Below are 13,914 nucleotides of genomic sequence, written 5' to 3'. Positions count from 1 at the left end.
CAGGGCCGGAAGTGCCATGGCAGTCCCCGTGAAATCCCCCAGGTGTCACCAGGCAGCACACAGGTAACAGGCCTGGAAGGTCCCCAACAGGCCAGCTGGACATTCCCAGACACTGGGGCTCCTCATTCAGTGGCACAAACTCCAGGATCCAGTGAGGGAAATGGGAATACGCCGGGCTAAGCAGTGTGACTAAATCCATTTGTTCCAAAATAAAAAGCAAAAGACTGTCCTCTGCTATCAATAAACAAGTTTCCCAACTGCAAATAATTATTTGAACCTCCTCCCCATGTGCCAGCTCCAACCTCTGCCAGGTATGATACAAGGGGCACCCCAAACCCCTAAAATATACAAAATGTTACACAGATATAATACATACACTGGGGAAGGGGGTCACCCCAGCAGCCCATGCCCTCACCTGTCCACAGTTAGCACCACTGTCCTGCCTCAGCTGCCTCTCTGAATAAGATGGGAGCCCCCTGAGGGAAAAGTTGCTTTGGTGAGAGGAAGGAGGCCATCAGGCTTCCTCCAAACCAACCAACTCCAGCAGCCTCTGGCTCCTAAATAACAACCATCATCATCCAGAGATTTAAGGACTCAGCCCTGGTCAAGCTGGAAAAGGTCTGTCTTTCCCCATTAGACAGGGGTCTTGTCTTGCTGCCTTAACAATAGAGGGGTGACTGGGATGGGGTGGCACATGGTGGGGGTAGAGACTCCAGTTCCCCCTTCTCCAGGCCTTGCTGACAGAAGCCTGCTGTTATTTATTTTTATTTCTATCCCATGACTTAAAAAGAAAATCTCATAATTTCCTTTTCATAACATTTATAACTTTTCATAAAATTTTTCTACTTTTTATCCACAATGCTTTTTGCCACAACTTTTCCATTTTTTATCCGATGACTTTTTTATCCCATAACTTTTAATCCCATAAATTTTATTAGTTTGTGTTCTTTTAATAAACACACTTGCATAGTTATATTACAATTTTGTAAAAATAAAAACAGATTATCTCATGCCAAGTGTGCCCAGTGTTTGCAGTCTCAATACCTTTAATACTACAGCTGTCAAGATGCACAAAATTTTAAGGCAGAAACAGCACTTTGCAGCAACTGAATAATTTATTACATCACAGGAGCATCACAGCAGCAGTCAGTATTGCCGCTTTAGACAAAAGGCTCAGGATTTCCATCTTACATTCTGTTCACAGGAGTTCATACAGTGGTAAAAGTCATTCTTAGAAAACTTGGCAAATAAAGCTTTGGACTGGAATTGGCATTTCTTCACTTTTCCTTCCCCCTATTTCTTCTAAACTGCAATATTCATATTTTTAAATGTTTTAAGTAATTTCAAAACATTAAGAGAGCAGTTATTTTTTAAATAGTTATTTTAAAATAACTCTTTAAGATAAAGTTTTAGAGAAACTATATTGTGGATAGGATAGGACTGATTTACATTTTCAAATTTTCTAAAAATCAGCGTTGTTTTTAGAACTGAGTTTTATTCATTTCTGGAAAACCTATCAGGTTTAATAAAATCCTTTAAAAATGATTATCATATATTGCAATCTTTAAACAGGTATTTTGATTCTTCCTACAGAAATTCAAATTTGGTCAGTTGAACACACATTTTAAAATTCTGTGTTTTTGATGAACGCTAACCTTCTGATGTTGCCTTCTAAGCCAATTGAAAGCTGCCTTCTACTGAATGAGGAAGAGAACAGACACTTGGCTGAATGAAGTACTTCAGGAGACTCACGTGCACTTTGAAGAAAGACTTAAGTCACTGTCATGTGATTTCCGTTCTTTTAGATTTTTCTTAAATAGATGACAAAATACCTACTCAGAGTGATATTTCGGTTAATAGTAAATGTATTTTCCAGACTGCCATTCAGCTTAAACATGCCTGTATGGGATTTACTGCACAGGTACCTGATGAACACGTTATCATCAGATTGGGTACAGATGCTAAACACTATCTGAAGGTCATTCCTAGTAATTTGTATTTCTTAGGGTTAAAGTGAAGTGATTTGAACTATCAAAATCCCTTTGAAATAATTTATCAATGTATTAGATAAACCCAGTTTCAGAATGATTAAGAAAAACTGTTAGACAAAATAATGTGGCTGATTAACAGGGGTACGATTTCTAGCCCGAGGGTTGAAAATGGACTTAGAGTAACTGTCTTTAAACTGAACTCAAAGAATGCAAAAGCGGCAAGTTCAGAAATAAAACACAAAACAGAACTTTAAGTCCATTTTAAGCCCCCGGCTAGAAATCATGCCACTGTTAATTAGCCGCATTATTTGGTCTAACGTTTCTCCTTGATCGTTCTGAAACTGGGTTTATCTGATACATTGATAAATCCCTACAATTTGGAAGAGTCAGTTCAAATCACCAGGACCCAATATTTGTACTCTTTCAGGGAATGCAGGCAAATGTGTTATTCCATCTGTCAAATTGTATGAGTGCTCTCCTATTAATGCCATATTTATGAAAGTATCATGAAGATGCCAAATGCTAAATGTGGAGATGGTCAGTAACTAGGAATCTCCCCTTCAGGGAGCACACCTGCATATCTCCCTCCATCCTAATAATGGGACATATTTTGGTACATGGACATTAGAACTTCATGAAGTTTCAACTGTTGATTCTGTCCCAAGCATCATAAAGTTATGATTTATGCAATGACTGACTGAAAGAATTCATTCATAATGTAGAGACACATTAACATAAATCTTGCACAAAATGTGCCTCTAACTGAGACTGAAAGGTATAAAAACATATTTCTCTCTTGGTAAAGAACTTGCTGAGGAAATAGAACTCTGTGATTGTTAGACACTTTTCCTGATAATACATTGACATTCACAAACAGTAGATGGCACTGCAGGCTATAAACATTTTACGTTGCATAAACTTCTCTTTGATTGTCAAATATAGTACAATTCTGTCTACTGAAACTCCTTTTTTTTCAGCCAAGTACTCTCACATATATTAGTTTATAATAATGTTTGTGATTATTGTTTAAAGTCCTTTTCATTGAAGAAAAACAAGGCAATTCCTATGTCAGAGTAACCAAGGTGGTTGAAAAATAGGTATTAGCCAGAGAAGTCTGGACGGTCAAGTCAATCTCGCCTCAAAGAAGCTCCGTGAACACAGAGGGACGCCAGGTGTCACACGGCTTTCCTGCACTCTAGTTCATTCTTGACTACACCCTGTGTGCCTGTTCCAGGGACATTTAAACTTTTTTTAATTTTTTATTAAAATTTTTATTTTTTTTCTGGACATTTAAACTCTGAAAGGATTTTGTTGTTGTTGGAGATGTTTTCTAAAAACAGACATTTTATCAGCAACTTGCTATGTGAACTGTAATCAATAGCAATTTTTAAAACTGTGAAATGATACAAAGGATAATCTCATCCGTGGTCTTTTTCTGTGTGCAAGGCACTCACTATACCAAGTGTCCTAAAACATTAACTGTTCAGTCATCAATATTTAGTGCCTATCCATTCTAAGATACAAATTTCCATTCATATATATTATATATATGTATATATATAAATTACACTTTATCTTAAAGGATTTCTTATGGCCTTTACTAAATACATTAAGAAGAATGCCAACCAGTGCCCTTTTGTGTACTGAGACTTAGAGTCATGTGATTAAAACAGGTAACATGAGCTCTGACTTTACAATGTATTATAGCTGTAAATGCTCTAAGCTAGGAAAGGTTTTCCACATCCATCAAAGATGGGAGCCTTTTATTCCTCAGAAATCATCTCTTTGTAGGTCATAAAAAAGAGTACAGCTGCTGCAGCTTATCATGCAGTATCTTCATGAGCCCAGAGCACAGAAAAACCCTAAAAGAACTACCATAGCGCAGCGCTTATTCTTGGCACAGGAACCAATGAACTACTCTATTCTGCACATACCAGCCAGAGCAGGCCGCTTTCCTCTTCTGTGAGATTTTAAAAGCTCCCCAAAATGTTATTACTCCCATTTGCAATACACAGAACATGGAAGAAAGGCTGTTTCCAGTTCTCGGCCTTTCAACAACTCTAAATGTCAGTACTCACAGTGGCATCTTACAAAGTAATAAACAGTGTGCACGTGAGGGCAAAGCACATATTGAGCTAATTAAGAGCTCACTGTAAATAGGATTTGATCAAGTATCATAGCAGAACATAAGCAAATTGTATCTGAATTCCATAATGAATACACATGGCTGCAATAACATTAAATAACCATGGCAGCCTATTCCAAACTAGCGAGAATAGTTTTGTGCCAATAGTGGGTCTTTGTGTGTTTGAACTCCCACCACGTAAGGGCAAACTCGATAGGCATGCTAATGACCTACGATTATCAAATTTAAAATCAAAAATTCTAAAAAATGCCAGCGTGAACATCAGTGAAAGCCACACGAAGACCCACTTTCCTTTAACTTTTTACAAATAAACTATAGATTAGAAACACAAATTATCCTAAGTGGCTCTAACATTCAAATGAAGTAAACGTGAAGACTAAGCCTATAACTTTGTTTGTTTGTAAACTTCTGGGCCAGCTCTTAGCTGATCGTGATGTTTACCCGCTCCTTCGCCCACAGCCTGGTAAAAGCATGGCGTGGTGGGACTGCTGCCCAAGGGTCGGTGTTGCTGGCTGTCCTGCAGCTCACAAAGCCATGTGCCATCTGCTGTGCAGTGGGGTTGTGGTGTACTCTCCCTCCTGCAGGCTGCAGGCTGCCAGCGATGATCACATCACAAAGTTCTTTGGAGAGAGGGAGGCAGGGATATGAGTGCAGGGCCAGCCTCCCCTGCTCCTGCCTGCCCACCCCGCCTGAGGGCTCTACTCACCATCCTTGTCAGCAGCACCAGGCTCCTGGGGGGCTGGGGCCCCTGGAGTGGGCTCATTAGCAGGGTGCTGGACGACCTCATGGTTGATCATAAGCTGCATCACTGGCCCCTGCAGCTCTAGCAGCTTTACCTGGAGAAACGGGTGCTCAGCTGCCATGCTGGTGCCGGCACCCATGCTCACGCCCACCCTTATCCCCCTCACCCCTGCAGAGATGTTGTACACCTTACCTTCATCCCCTCCTCGGCCTGCGACAGCATGCTAACATCGTTCTTCTGGTGCTGGGTCTTGGCCATTGCCCTCTGACGGTCATTTGGTTTGACGAACTTTCCTGTGGGAGGACAGGCTCAGACACTGGGGCCCCTCCCACCACCCTGCAGCTCCCCCTGCCCTGCCTGGCCTCCTGCTCACTTATCACGTCTCTCTCTCCAGAGAGCTGAATGAATCCGAGCTCTAGTTTTTCCACCCGCTCCTTCAGATCCGAATTCTCCTTCACAATGTCCATGAAGTCTCTCTGGAGCCGAAATAATGGGGTCACATCTCGGGAGCGACCTGCCCCTCCCCCACCCTTCTTGGCCCCTGCCAGGACTCACTCACCTGCAGCTGGTCGAGAGCTCCCTGCAGGGCCCGCTGGGTCTCCCCACACCCAGACTCGCTCCCAGTCCCTGTGGCTGCGGCCGCTGCCTCTGGCTCCTTCAGGGCCGAGGCCCCCAGCTGAGCCTGGTGCTGGCAGCACACCTGTTGTTTCTGGAGCTGCTCACAGAGCCGTGCCTGCTCCTCCTGGGCACTGGCTTTAGCAGCGTTCAGAAATGGCACCTGAAGGCAAGAGGTGAGGGTTCTTGTAGAGGCATACACAGGACAGACGGGGCAGGGAGGTGGAGCACAGCCCCTTCCCTTGGGGCCTCAGAGGGTGCACCTGTCAGTCACGAAGGTGTCTGACCACCGGCTCCCGGAAGGGATGAGGGTCCAGAGGAATCAGAAGGCAGGGAAACCAAGAGCATAAGGGGGTCTGGGAGGGACCACAGAGGAAGGTGGCCTGCCCACACGCCTGGCCCCTGGCTCCAGCCTAAGAGACTGCCTCCCTTGCCTAGAACCCCGTGTCTCCTTCCACAGCCTCAAATCTCACATCCTTCTTTCCACCATTTAAACTGTAGGCCACAGACTGCTGGAAAAGCAGAGGGAGCCAATCACCATCTGCCAAGTGTGCTACATGCCTAACGCTTTCTACGAATCATCTCATTTATTCCTCAGCACCCACGCAGGGAAAATGCTAACTTCCTTTGGAAGGTAAAGAAACAGAGACTTAGAGATGCAAAGCAGTTGAATGGTGACCAGTGGAATCAAGGTCGGAATCCAGTTTGGATCTAAGGAGACTTTGCTTTGTTTTGTTTTGTGACAGAGTGTCACTCTGTGGCCCAGGCTGGAGAGTTGCGGTGCAAACTCAGTTCACCACAACCTCCACCTCCTGGGTTCAAGCGATGCTCATGCCTCAGCCCCCTGAGTAGCTGGGATTACTGGTGTGCCACCATACCCAGCTTTGCTGTTTTTGTGGTTGTTGTAATTTTAGTAGAGATGAGGTTTCGCCATGTTGGCCAGGCTGATCTCAAACCCTGCCTCAGCCTCCCAAAGTGATGGGACTACAGGTGTGAGCCACCGCACCCAGCATAAAGAGTCTCTCACACCACTGTCTCTTGCCCTATGACTAGGGGGCTCCATGCCTCGAGCTGGAATGATGATGTCCAGACTGGTGTCTGCCTCCCATGGCACCAGGAAGGGTGGAGGCAGGTTAGAAAAATTGTCTCCTTTCTCCCACAGCCATCAGAGCAGGGTTCTGGCTCCCAGGTGCCTTTAGAAAGCCCATTTCATGGGAGGGCTACACTCTCACATTTTACAGGTGGGAAAACAAAGGACTGGACGGCTGGGGAGGAGGGCAGCCTCCCCAGGTGGGCAACACACCAGCTCCTCCTCTTGCTCCTGAAGCCCCTCCTGCTCAAGAAGCCTCTCCTGTTCTCTCAGCCTCACCTCCGTCTCCCAGAGCCTCATTTTCGCCTCCTGCAGTCTCTCCTGTTCCCGTGGCTCATCTCTCAGGTACTTGGTTTCAGTTTTTAGGTTTTTTTTCCAAGTTAGAGGGCCCTGTGGGTGCTTTGGGATTGGGGGTTCAGCTGAGAAAGGAAGCAGACAATAAGGGCCTCTGGATTCTAAAAAAGAAAAAACTCTTCTGGGTGCACAGCTCCTCTCAAGCTCCCCAAACCTGGCCTCACTGCTAATGATTCCTCACACCCAAATGGTAGCCAGTCTTCCAAGCCACTTTCAGATAGAGAGCACTGTGGGTGGCTGACGACGGGCACCCTCCCTCTTTCTGATGGGGACACTGAGGCCCATGGAGATGACAAGACATGCCATCTCCCAGCACAGATCTCTCTCCCTCTGCCTCAAAGCCCTTCCAGCCACCCACCTCCCTGGGGCACTCTAAGCCACCCCCACAGCCCTCTGATGCCCGTCCTGCTCCCGGGTCACGCCAGCCCCATCTTACCCAGAAGGTTTTGTAGGTGGGCAAGGCTCCCCTTCAGCTTCTCGATTTTCATTGCATCTTGACTTTTCTCCATTTTGAATATTTCAATCTGCCCAAAGAACAGCGGGAAAGGGCCCTGGAGAAGGGCTGGTGGCTGGACAGGCTACCATCTCCCTCTCCGCCCCCAGCTCCACACAGCCCAGTCCTGTGACCACCCCTGGCTGGACTAGTCTCATTTTACAGATGCCCAGAAAGATCCAGTGACCTATCTAAGGTGGGGGCTGAAGGGTCAGCTCTCACTTCTCCTGCCATTTTGAGGATTTTCTGCTGCCACTGCACCTTCTCTGTTTTGAGTTGTTGAGCGTAAGTGTCTCTTTCTAGCTGAGCTTTCTTAAGACACTCCGTCACCCGCAGGAATGGACCCAGAAGTTAGGAAGGGCTGTCATTGTCCTCACCTGCTCCTGGCCACCTGGGCTCATCTTCCTTCCACATCCCTCCCTCTGCATAGTCTCACCTCTGCCACCTGCGCTTTTAGCAGTTCCCGCTCCTGTAGAAACTGCTGTACCTGCTGCTCAAGGACTGCTTCACGGCGGCTTGAGGGCTGGATGGGGAAGAGCGAGAAGCTTCAATCTGGAGAGCCTGGGCCATTCCACACAGTGCCCCTTAAAAGGGCTAGGGCTGGGCTTAATACACAACTCGGTCAGTAAAGATCAAGTCACAATCAATCCCGTGGTCTGGATTTTAAAAGAACTCAGTAAAGTTGGAAGGCACAGGGAAAGAGGCCACAATTACAGCTGGCTAACAGAGGCCCAGAGAGGTCACATCATATCCTATTGTTATTCCTGTCGTTACTACCGCTGTTGGAACCTTTATTGAGTGCGTCACCAGGTAGCCTGCGAACAGTCCCAGTTAACCTCACAACCACCATGAGGGGCGGTTACTACCATTACCTCTATTGTGTAGACGGAAAACATGGAGTATTAGAGGTCAGGTGGTTGACTAAGATCACTTAGACAGAGCTGGGATTTGAACACCCAGGTCCATCTGATTCTCTAAGTCCATTTTTTTTTCTGCTGGGTCTGGAGGCACAGACAGGAAGGGGGAAATGAATCTTTTGCTCATATTTTGAAAGGAGGATACATTCACATAGTCCAAAACTTAGAAGGTACAGAAGGGAAGTATCTCCCAGCCACCTGTGCTCTCACCTGAGTTTTTTACAAATCCTTGCAGACATGTTTTATGTATATTATCATAGTATGTACACACACACACACACACACACGTTTCCTCTCTCTACACAAATGGTAACATACTAAAGCTACTCTTCTGTACCTTCACAGTCCAAGGGCCAAGTGCCCAGTCCCCCACCTAGGACTTGGCCAAGGCCACAGCCAGGTAAGGGCAGGGCGGGCATTTGGCCTCCAAACTCTGCGTCCAGTGCTGGCTCCCCATAGCGCCCTTCAATTCACCCACAGCAGCCCCAAGGGGAAACTGGAGCCCAGGATTGGCAGCGTGGAATCAGGGGACCCCACTGGACTCTTACCAATAAGTCGATGGTGTTACTCAGTTCACTAGTTGTGACTGAGCTCGGGTCCAGGGCTATTTGTACTTGGTGTGCGCTCTGAGGCACATGCGGAGAGGAGTTGGAGGAGGATTGAGGGAGAGGTAGAGAGAACAATCATTAGGGTTGGGGTGTGTGGGGCTGTCTCAGCTGGCAGAGGGGCACCCAGCTGCCACTGTGGGAGAAGGGTGGAGGGCTGGCCTGCAGGGTCACTGTACCTCAGCTCAGGGCCTCTTACCTCTGGACCTTTCATGGTGGCACACGGTGCAGGGCCCTCCTTGTGACCACCTGCTGCTGACTACAAGAGATGAGAGTGCACATGGAGATGTTCTGTCCCCGTCAGTGTCCAAGCCTCTGACTTCCTTTCTTCCCATCAGCTGGCAGCATTTTCTGTTCTGCCTCCCTCAGACCCTTTGTCCCATAACTCCTTTGTGCCAGCTCCTCTCATGGTTCTGATCTCCCATCATCCCCTTCTGGGGCCCTTTCAGTGACTCTTAAAGGGACAGCCTGACAGCAAATGGCTGTTCTCATTGGGCTGGCTTCCCCTTGAGACGGGGGGTGAGGAAAACCAAACAGCAAGGACCATTTCCTGGGTGTCCTGGGTGTTTACAGCAGGCCATGTACTAGGGATTAACAAAACAACAGCAATAACGAATCTCATTTCACCCTCACAAATGGAAGTCAGACAATATCACCTCTATTTCACAGATGTGAAAGGAGAGGCCCAAAAAGCTCAAGCAACTTGCCCTAAATCATATCCCTCACAGATGGAGAGGCGGGATTCAAACCCAGAATTCCTAACCAGTACCCAGAAGTTCTTCCACAACCTTAACAATTACCCTCTACTGCCCCTTGGGCCCTTTTTCCCCAGAAGCCTGGCCGCCAAGACTCACATGGCATGGTGACTGGCAACCATCAGAAGCGGATGTCTCACGGCTACTGTTGTTTCTTTTCTTTCTTCTTCTCACTCGAGATGGAACAGCAGGACTGTTTCTTTGTTGAAATTCTTTTAACTGTGGGAAAAAGAGCAGTAACGCCCATGAGAACTACAAACCCCTACAGTCACAACCTACTTTACAGTTTTTACAAAATACTGTTATACACCATCTGATTTAATGCCACCAACAACTCTATACTGTGTTGTCACACTCACTTAGTGACCGAGAGGGATTGATGTCATGGCAAAAAAAAAAAAAGAAAATAGAGAAAGTAATACTAAAACTTAAACTCATTCCTCTGACTCCAAGCTCTAGGGTTTTGCCACGAATTAGCAACTGCCAGAGACCAAAACCACAGGCAGAGGTAGAAAAATCAACATGAAGTAGGCAGGAACTGTATGCCATGTGGTTTAGAGTCATACAGCCTCACACGAGCACCACTGGCCAGGAGCAGTGGCTCATGCCTATAATCCCAGCACTTTGGGAGGCCGAGGTGGGTGGATCACAAGGTCAAGAGATCGAGACCATCCTGGTCAACATGGTAAAACCCTGTCTCTACTAAAAATACAAAAATTAGCTGGGCATGGTGGTGCGCGCCTGTAGTCCCAGCTACTCGGGAGGCTGAGGCAGGAGAATTGCTTGAACCCAGGAGGCAGAGGTTGCGTGAGCCGAGATCGTGCCATTGCACTCCAGTCTGGGTAACAACAGCGAAACTCCATCTCAGAAAAAAAAAAAAAAAGAAGAGCACCAGTACCTCTCACACTATTATATCAATGTGTCCTCATGGCAGAAGGCAGCCTTTTTGTTAAATCTGGGAATTCATCAGAAGGAGGACAACCCAAGTCTTATTGAGAGAGGTCTGGTATACTCTTAGAAACCTATGTGACTGTCATCCCTAAGTACATTAATGCTTTTGCTCTCTCTAGAGACTCAAGGGAAACTGATGCTTCAGAAAGATTTCCCATGTTTATCCCGTGGCATTCAAAGTAGCCTGAGTTGCAATGATTTGAGGAAGATTCAAGCTGTCAGTTTCAATTTCCCAAGATCTGTTCCACAGAAGATGAGCAAATCTCACTCCAGAGGCCAGTGACTGAAGGGCAGTCTGGTCCCAAACCCATGGAGAATTTGAAGATGAGCTGGAGAACTCAGAAAGTAACATGAAAGTCTCTCTGGAGAGTAGAAGCCTGAGAGAAAACCAAACCAAACCCATTCTCCCATTGCCACCCAGAGACACTGTCAATGTTTTGAGCTCACGAGGGAAGTGTAGGCTTTTCACACTGTCAAGGTCTATGTTAAAGGAGTGGGCAGCCTGAAACCTCTCACTCCTAGGTCCCATAGTCCACATTCCCCAACCAGCTGGAAATATGTGCTGGGACCAGAGGAGCCAGAAATGCTATGAGAATGCTTAGGGGACTGGGCGGTAAGATCAAAGGCTGGTCTTATAGCAGGAATGATGGTTCCTAGGGGGACTGTGACATCGCTACATTCCACTCCTCCTGGGGGAGGGGACCACATCCACGAGATGCCTGAGTCACTGCTCCATGATGGGGGAGGGGGATGCAGGGCTGGGACCCAGGTCCTTGGAGATGCCAGCCCAAAGAGCACAGGGAGGTCACCCTGGGGGAGGAGGAGGGGAGGGCAGAGTCTGCAGCAGGAATTCCCAGGAGTCACCAGCCCAAAGTCACCCAGAAATGACTGGTGAGGGCGGGGGCTCGGAGACCCAGGTCCTTAGAGACACGAGCCCACAGAGCCCAGGAAGGTCAGGCTTGGGGCAGGAAAAGGTGAGGTCCAAGTAGGGAGCGGGGAGCCTCAGGAGTTACACATCCAAAGTCACCCTGGGGTGACTGGCAAGGGTAGGGGCTGGGCTCCTTGCTGAAGGGGTGGGGCTGACTGACAAGACGTTGGTAGGGGGAGCCCAGAGGCAGCAGGGTTAGAGGCCCACCCAGTCTGGTGTGTCTCAGAAGTGTTATGGACTCTGGCAGCAGTCTTGCTGTCGGAGGGGATCTGTGTCCATGTTACCTTTTTCCTAGCCGAGGCTAATTTTATCTTGTGAATTTCTTCTGACATCGACATGGTGGGTGGGGGAGGGAGGTGGGGTTGGGGAGGGAGGTGGGGTTGGCGCCACATCAGCACAATTCAAAGGAGCACTGGTAAGCAGCTCCACTCCTCTACCAGGCAGCTGTGTGTCTGAGCCAGAGGAGGCGTAACCAGGACCACACTAGAATGTAGAACAGGGGCGTGGCCTTCATGCTCCAATCCCATTGGTCATGAGAAAGATGAAAGGAAAGGAGACGTGGCCAGGCAGCTCCAGAGAGACCTGTGGCATCCCAAGGAAAGCTGCCCCTGCAACTCCTGTCCCCGCCCACTCTGAGAGGGGAGGGGCCACCCACTCCGGGAGAGCGGAAGGGCCGACTTTTGCCTTTGAACTTTTACATATACCAGAGCCTGCAGCCCAGTGTTTGGGGAGGTGACTGTATGGGGAGATGACAGTGTGGGAAACAATCCTGCCTAGGCCAAGGCCTCATGGAGCCCAGGGTTCCCTAGGGCCAGGAGAGCACTGGAGCACACCCTGACAACCATTGGAAACCTGAAATCCACACCTGCAGATCAAGAAAGGGGTTCAGTCTCCAATGCACCTGCAGCCAGGTGAGACAGGCACAGGTGGGCGCCAAGCAGATCTCCTGCCTGACCTTCCTTTCCTGCCTCCCCCAAGCACAGGAGAACTGACAGCTGCCCATCAGCCCATTGCCTAGATTGAAGCCAATGAATCTGGGTTTCAACAGGCAAGTGTAACTTCTGACTGTCCCAGGCCTGGCCCAAGGCAGTCATGTCTCTGGTGAGGACGTGGTAGACAGATGTGATGTTCCCAATGGCTCTATAAACCTCTTGTTGAGGATAATCAAAGAAATGGGCAAGACCATCATACTCAGCCAAGAACCTGTCAGGTCCAGAGAGAAGTCAGTTTGGTTCCAGGCCTGGCCCTGGAAGGATGGTGGACTGGGGGCAGCCACAGTGTAGGGGAATGGATGGCCATGGGCTGCGTGGCCAAGGCTGTCAACTCCTGCAGCACCTGCAGAACGTCAGCCCAGGCCTGGCTCTGCACTCACGCTTCTGCCTGGAGCCACAGGTGCCTGGACAGCAGCCTGAAGTACGGATGTTGGAAGGAAAGGCACTTGTGGCCACATGTGGGCACCTAAGCATGGGACAGAGGGGCATCATGCCCCAAAGAGACCATAGAGGCCAAGAACTCAAGCAGATGTAACCCCCTTGTCCTCAATTAAGTCAGAGCCGGTCCTGACCCTGAAGCTGCGGCTCAGTCTAGTTGAGACTCACGAAGAGGTTAGTGCAGGGCAGGGGGCCCGGCCCAGCCTGCGACATCCAGCAAAGCTGTGTGCTGGACAAGCATCTCTGAAGATGAGTCCAGGACAAGGACAGCTGTGCCTGGGCAGGGAGTGGGGGAAATGCCCAGGGGCGGGAGGCCTGAGGACCTTTAACTAGGTGGGATGCCAGGTCAGCATGTGCAGAAGCGAAGGTGACATGGCAGCAACTGTCTGAGGCCTGGCTATTAACCTAGGGGCCGCCTTGTCTAGCCTAAACCATGCTGCTGCCCAGCCACCATCCTTCAAATGCCAGAGGCAGGGCTGGGAGGGCCCCCAGACCCCTCTTCCCTCCCGCCCTAAGCTGGTTCTCATCCCTCACCAGAAGGAAACTGAAGCCTTCTATGGCTCACAGACTGCCAGGTTCTCTGTCACCTGGTGGAAGGGGTGGGAGAAGCTGCAGCTGGGTGAGGAAGAACCCAGGTACCAGAGCTAGAAGGGATTTCGGAAAGCCTTGAACAGGGCCAGGACCTCAGCTCTGCCTGGCTATGGTGACTCTGAGCCAGGCAACCCTACGATAGTCTCAGTCTGTCACGGTCTCACGGGGGATGTCGGCATTATTACCTTTGGAGTCAAAGTGGGTAATCCAGGGAAACCAGGGTTCCCAGTAGGGACCAAGACCAAAGGATGGAGGGGTCTGGCCTGTCCCAGAAGGTCAGGCTGGACGAGGGGCTGTGTGAAGCCC

General features: G+C 48.6%; 1 protein-coding gene across 1 annotated transcript; it reads right to left on the bottom strand.

Moving 5' to 3' along the window:
• Positions 1-3,235: 3,235 nt before the first annotated feature.
• On the bottom strand, positions 3,236-12,041 carry LOC103791354 (golgin subfamily A member 2-like). Its single transcript, XM_035261863.3, has 11 exons — positions 11,872-12,041; positions 9,808-9,927; positions 9,153-9,212; positions 7,868-7,954; positions 7,375-7,462; positions 6,864-7,003; positions 5,439-5,657; positions 5,253-5,355; positions 5,072-5,172; positions 4,844-4,973; positions 3,236-4,757 (listed from the first exon to the last, which is right to left on the bottom strand). Exons 1-11 carry the CDS (start codon positions 11,977-11,979, stop codon positions 4,558-4,560), a joined length of 1,356 nt encoding a protein of 451 aa, XP_035117754.3. The 5' UTR covers positions 11,980-12,041; the 3' UTR covers positions 3,236-4,557.
• Between the last annotated feature and the right edge of the window lie 1,873 nt (positions 12,042-13,914).

This window comes from Callithrix jacchus, chromosome 8, assembly GCF_049354715.1.
Source record: "Callithrix jacchus isolate 240 chromosome 8, calJac240_pri, whole genome shotgun sequence".
NCBI classification, from domain to species: Eukaryota; Metazoa; Chordata; class Mammalia; order Primates; family Cebidae; genus Callithrix; species Callithrix jacchus.
The sequence above is the reverse complement of the archived record's forward strand: the minus strand, read 5'-3'. Positions and strand labels throughout refer to the sequence as shown.

Excerpts from the sequence above, each read along its gene's own strand:
- LOC103791354 (XM_035261863.3), bottom strand. The coding sequence starts at position 11,979 with ATGTGGCGCCAACCCCACCTCCCTCCCCAACCCCACCTCCCTCCCCCA. Across the intron at positions 7,463-7,867 it reads TAAAAGCGCAGGTGGCAGAG|ATTGAAATATTCAAAATGGA; the intron begins GTGAGACTATGC and ends TTCTTTGGGCAG. Across the intron at positions 4,758-4,843 it reads TGGTGCTGCTGACAAGGATG|AACTTTGTGATGTGATCATC; the intron begins GTGAGTAGAGCC and ends CTCTCTCCAAAG.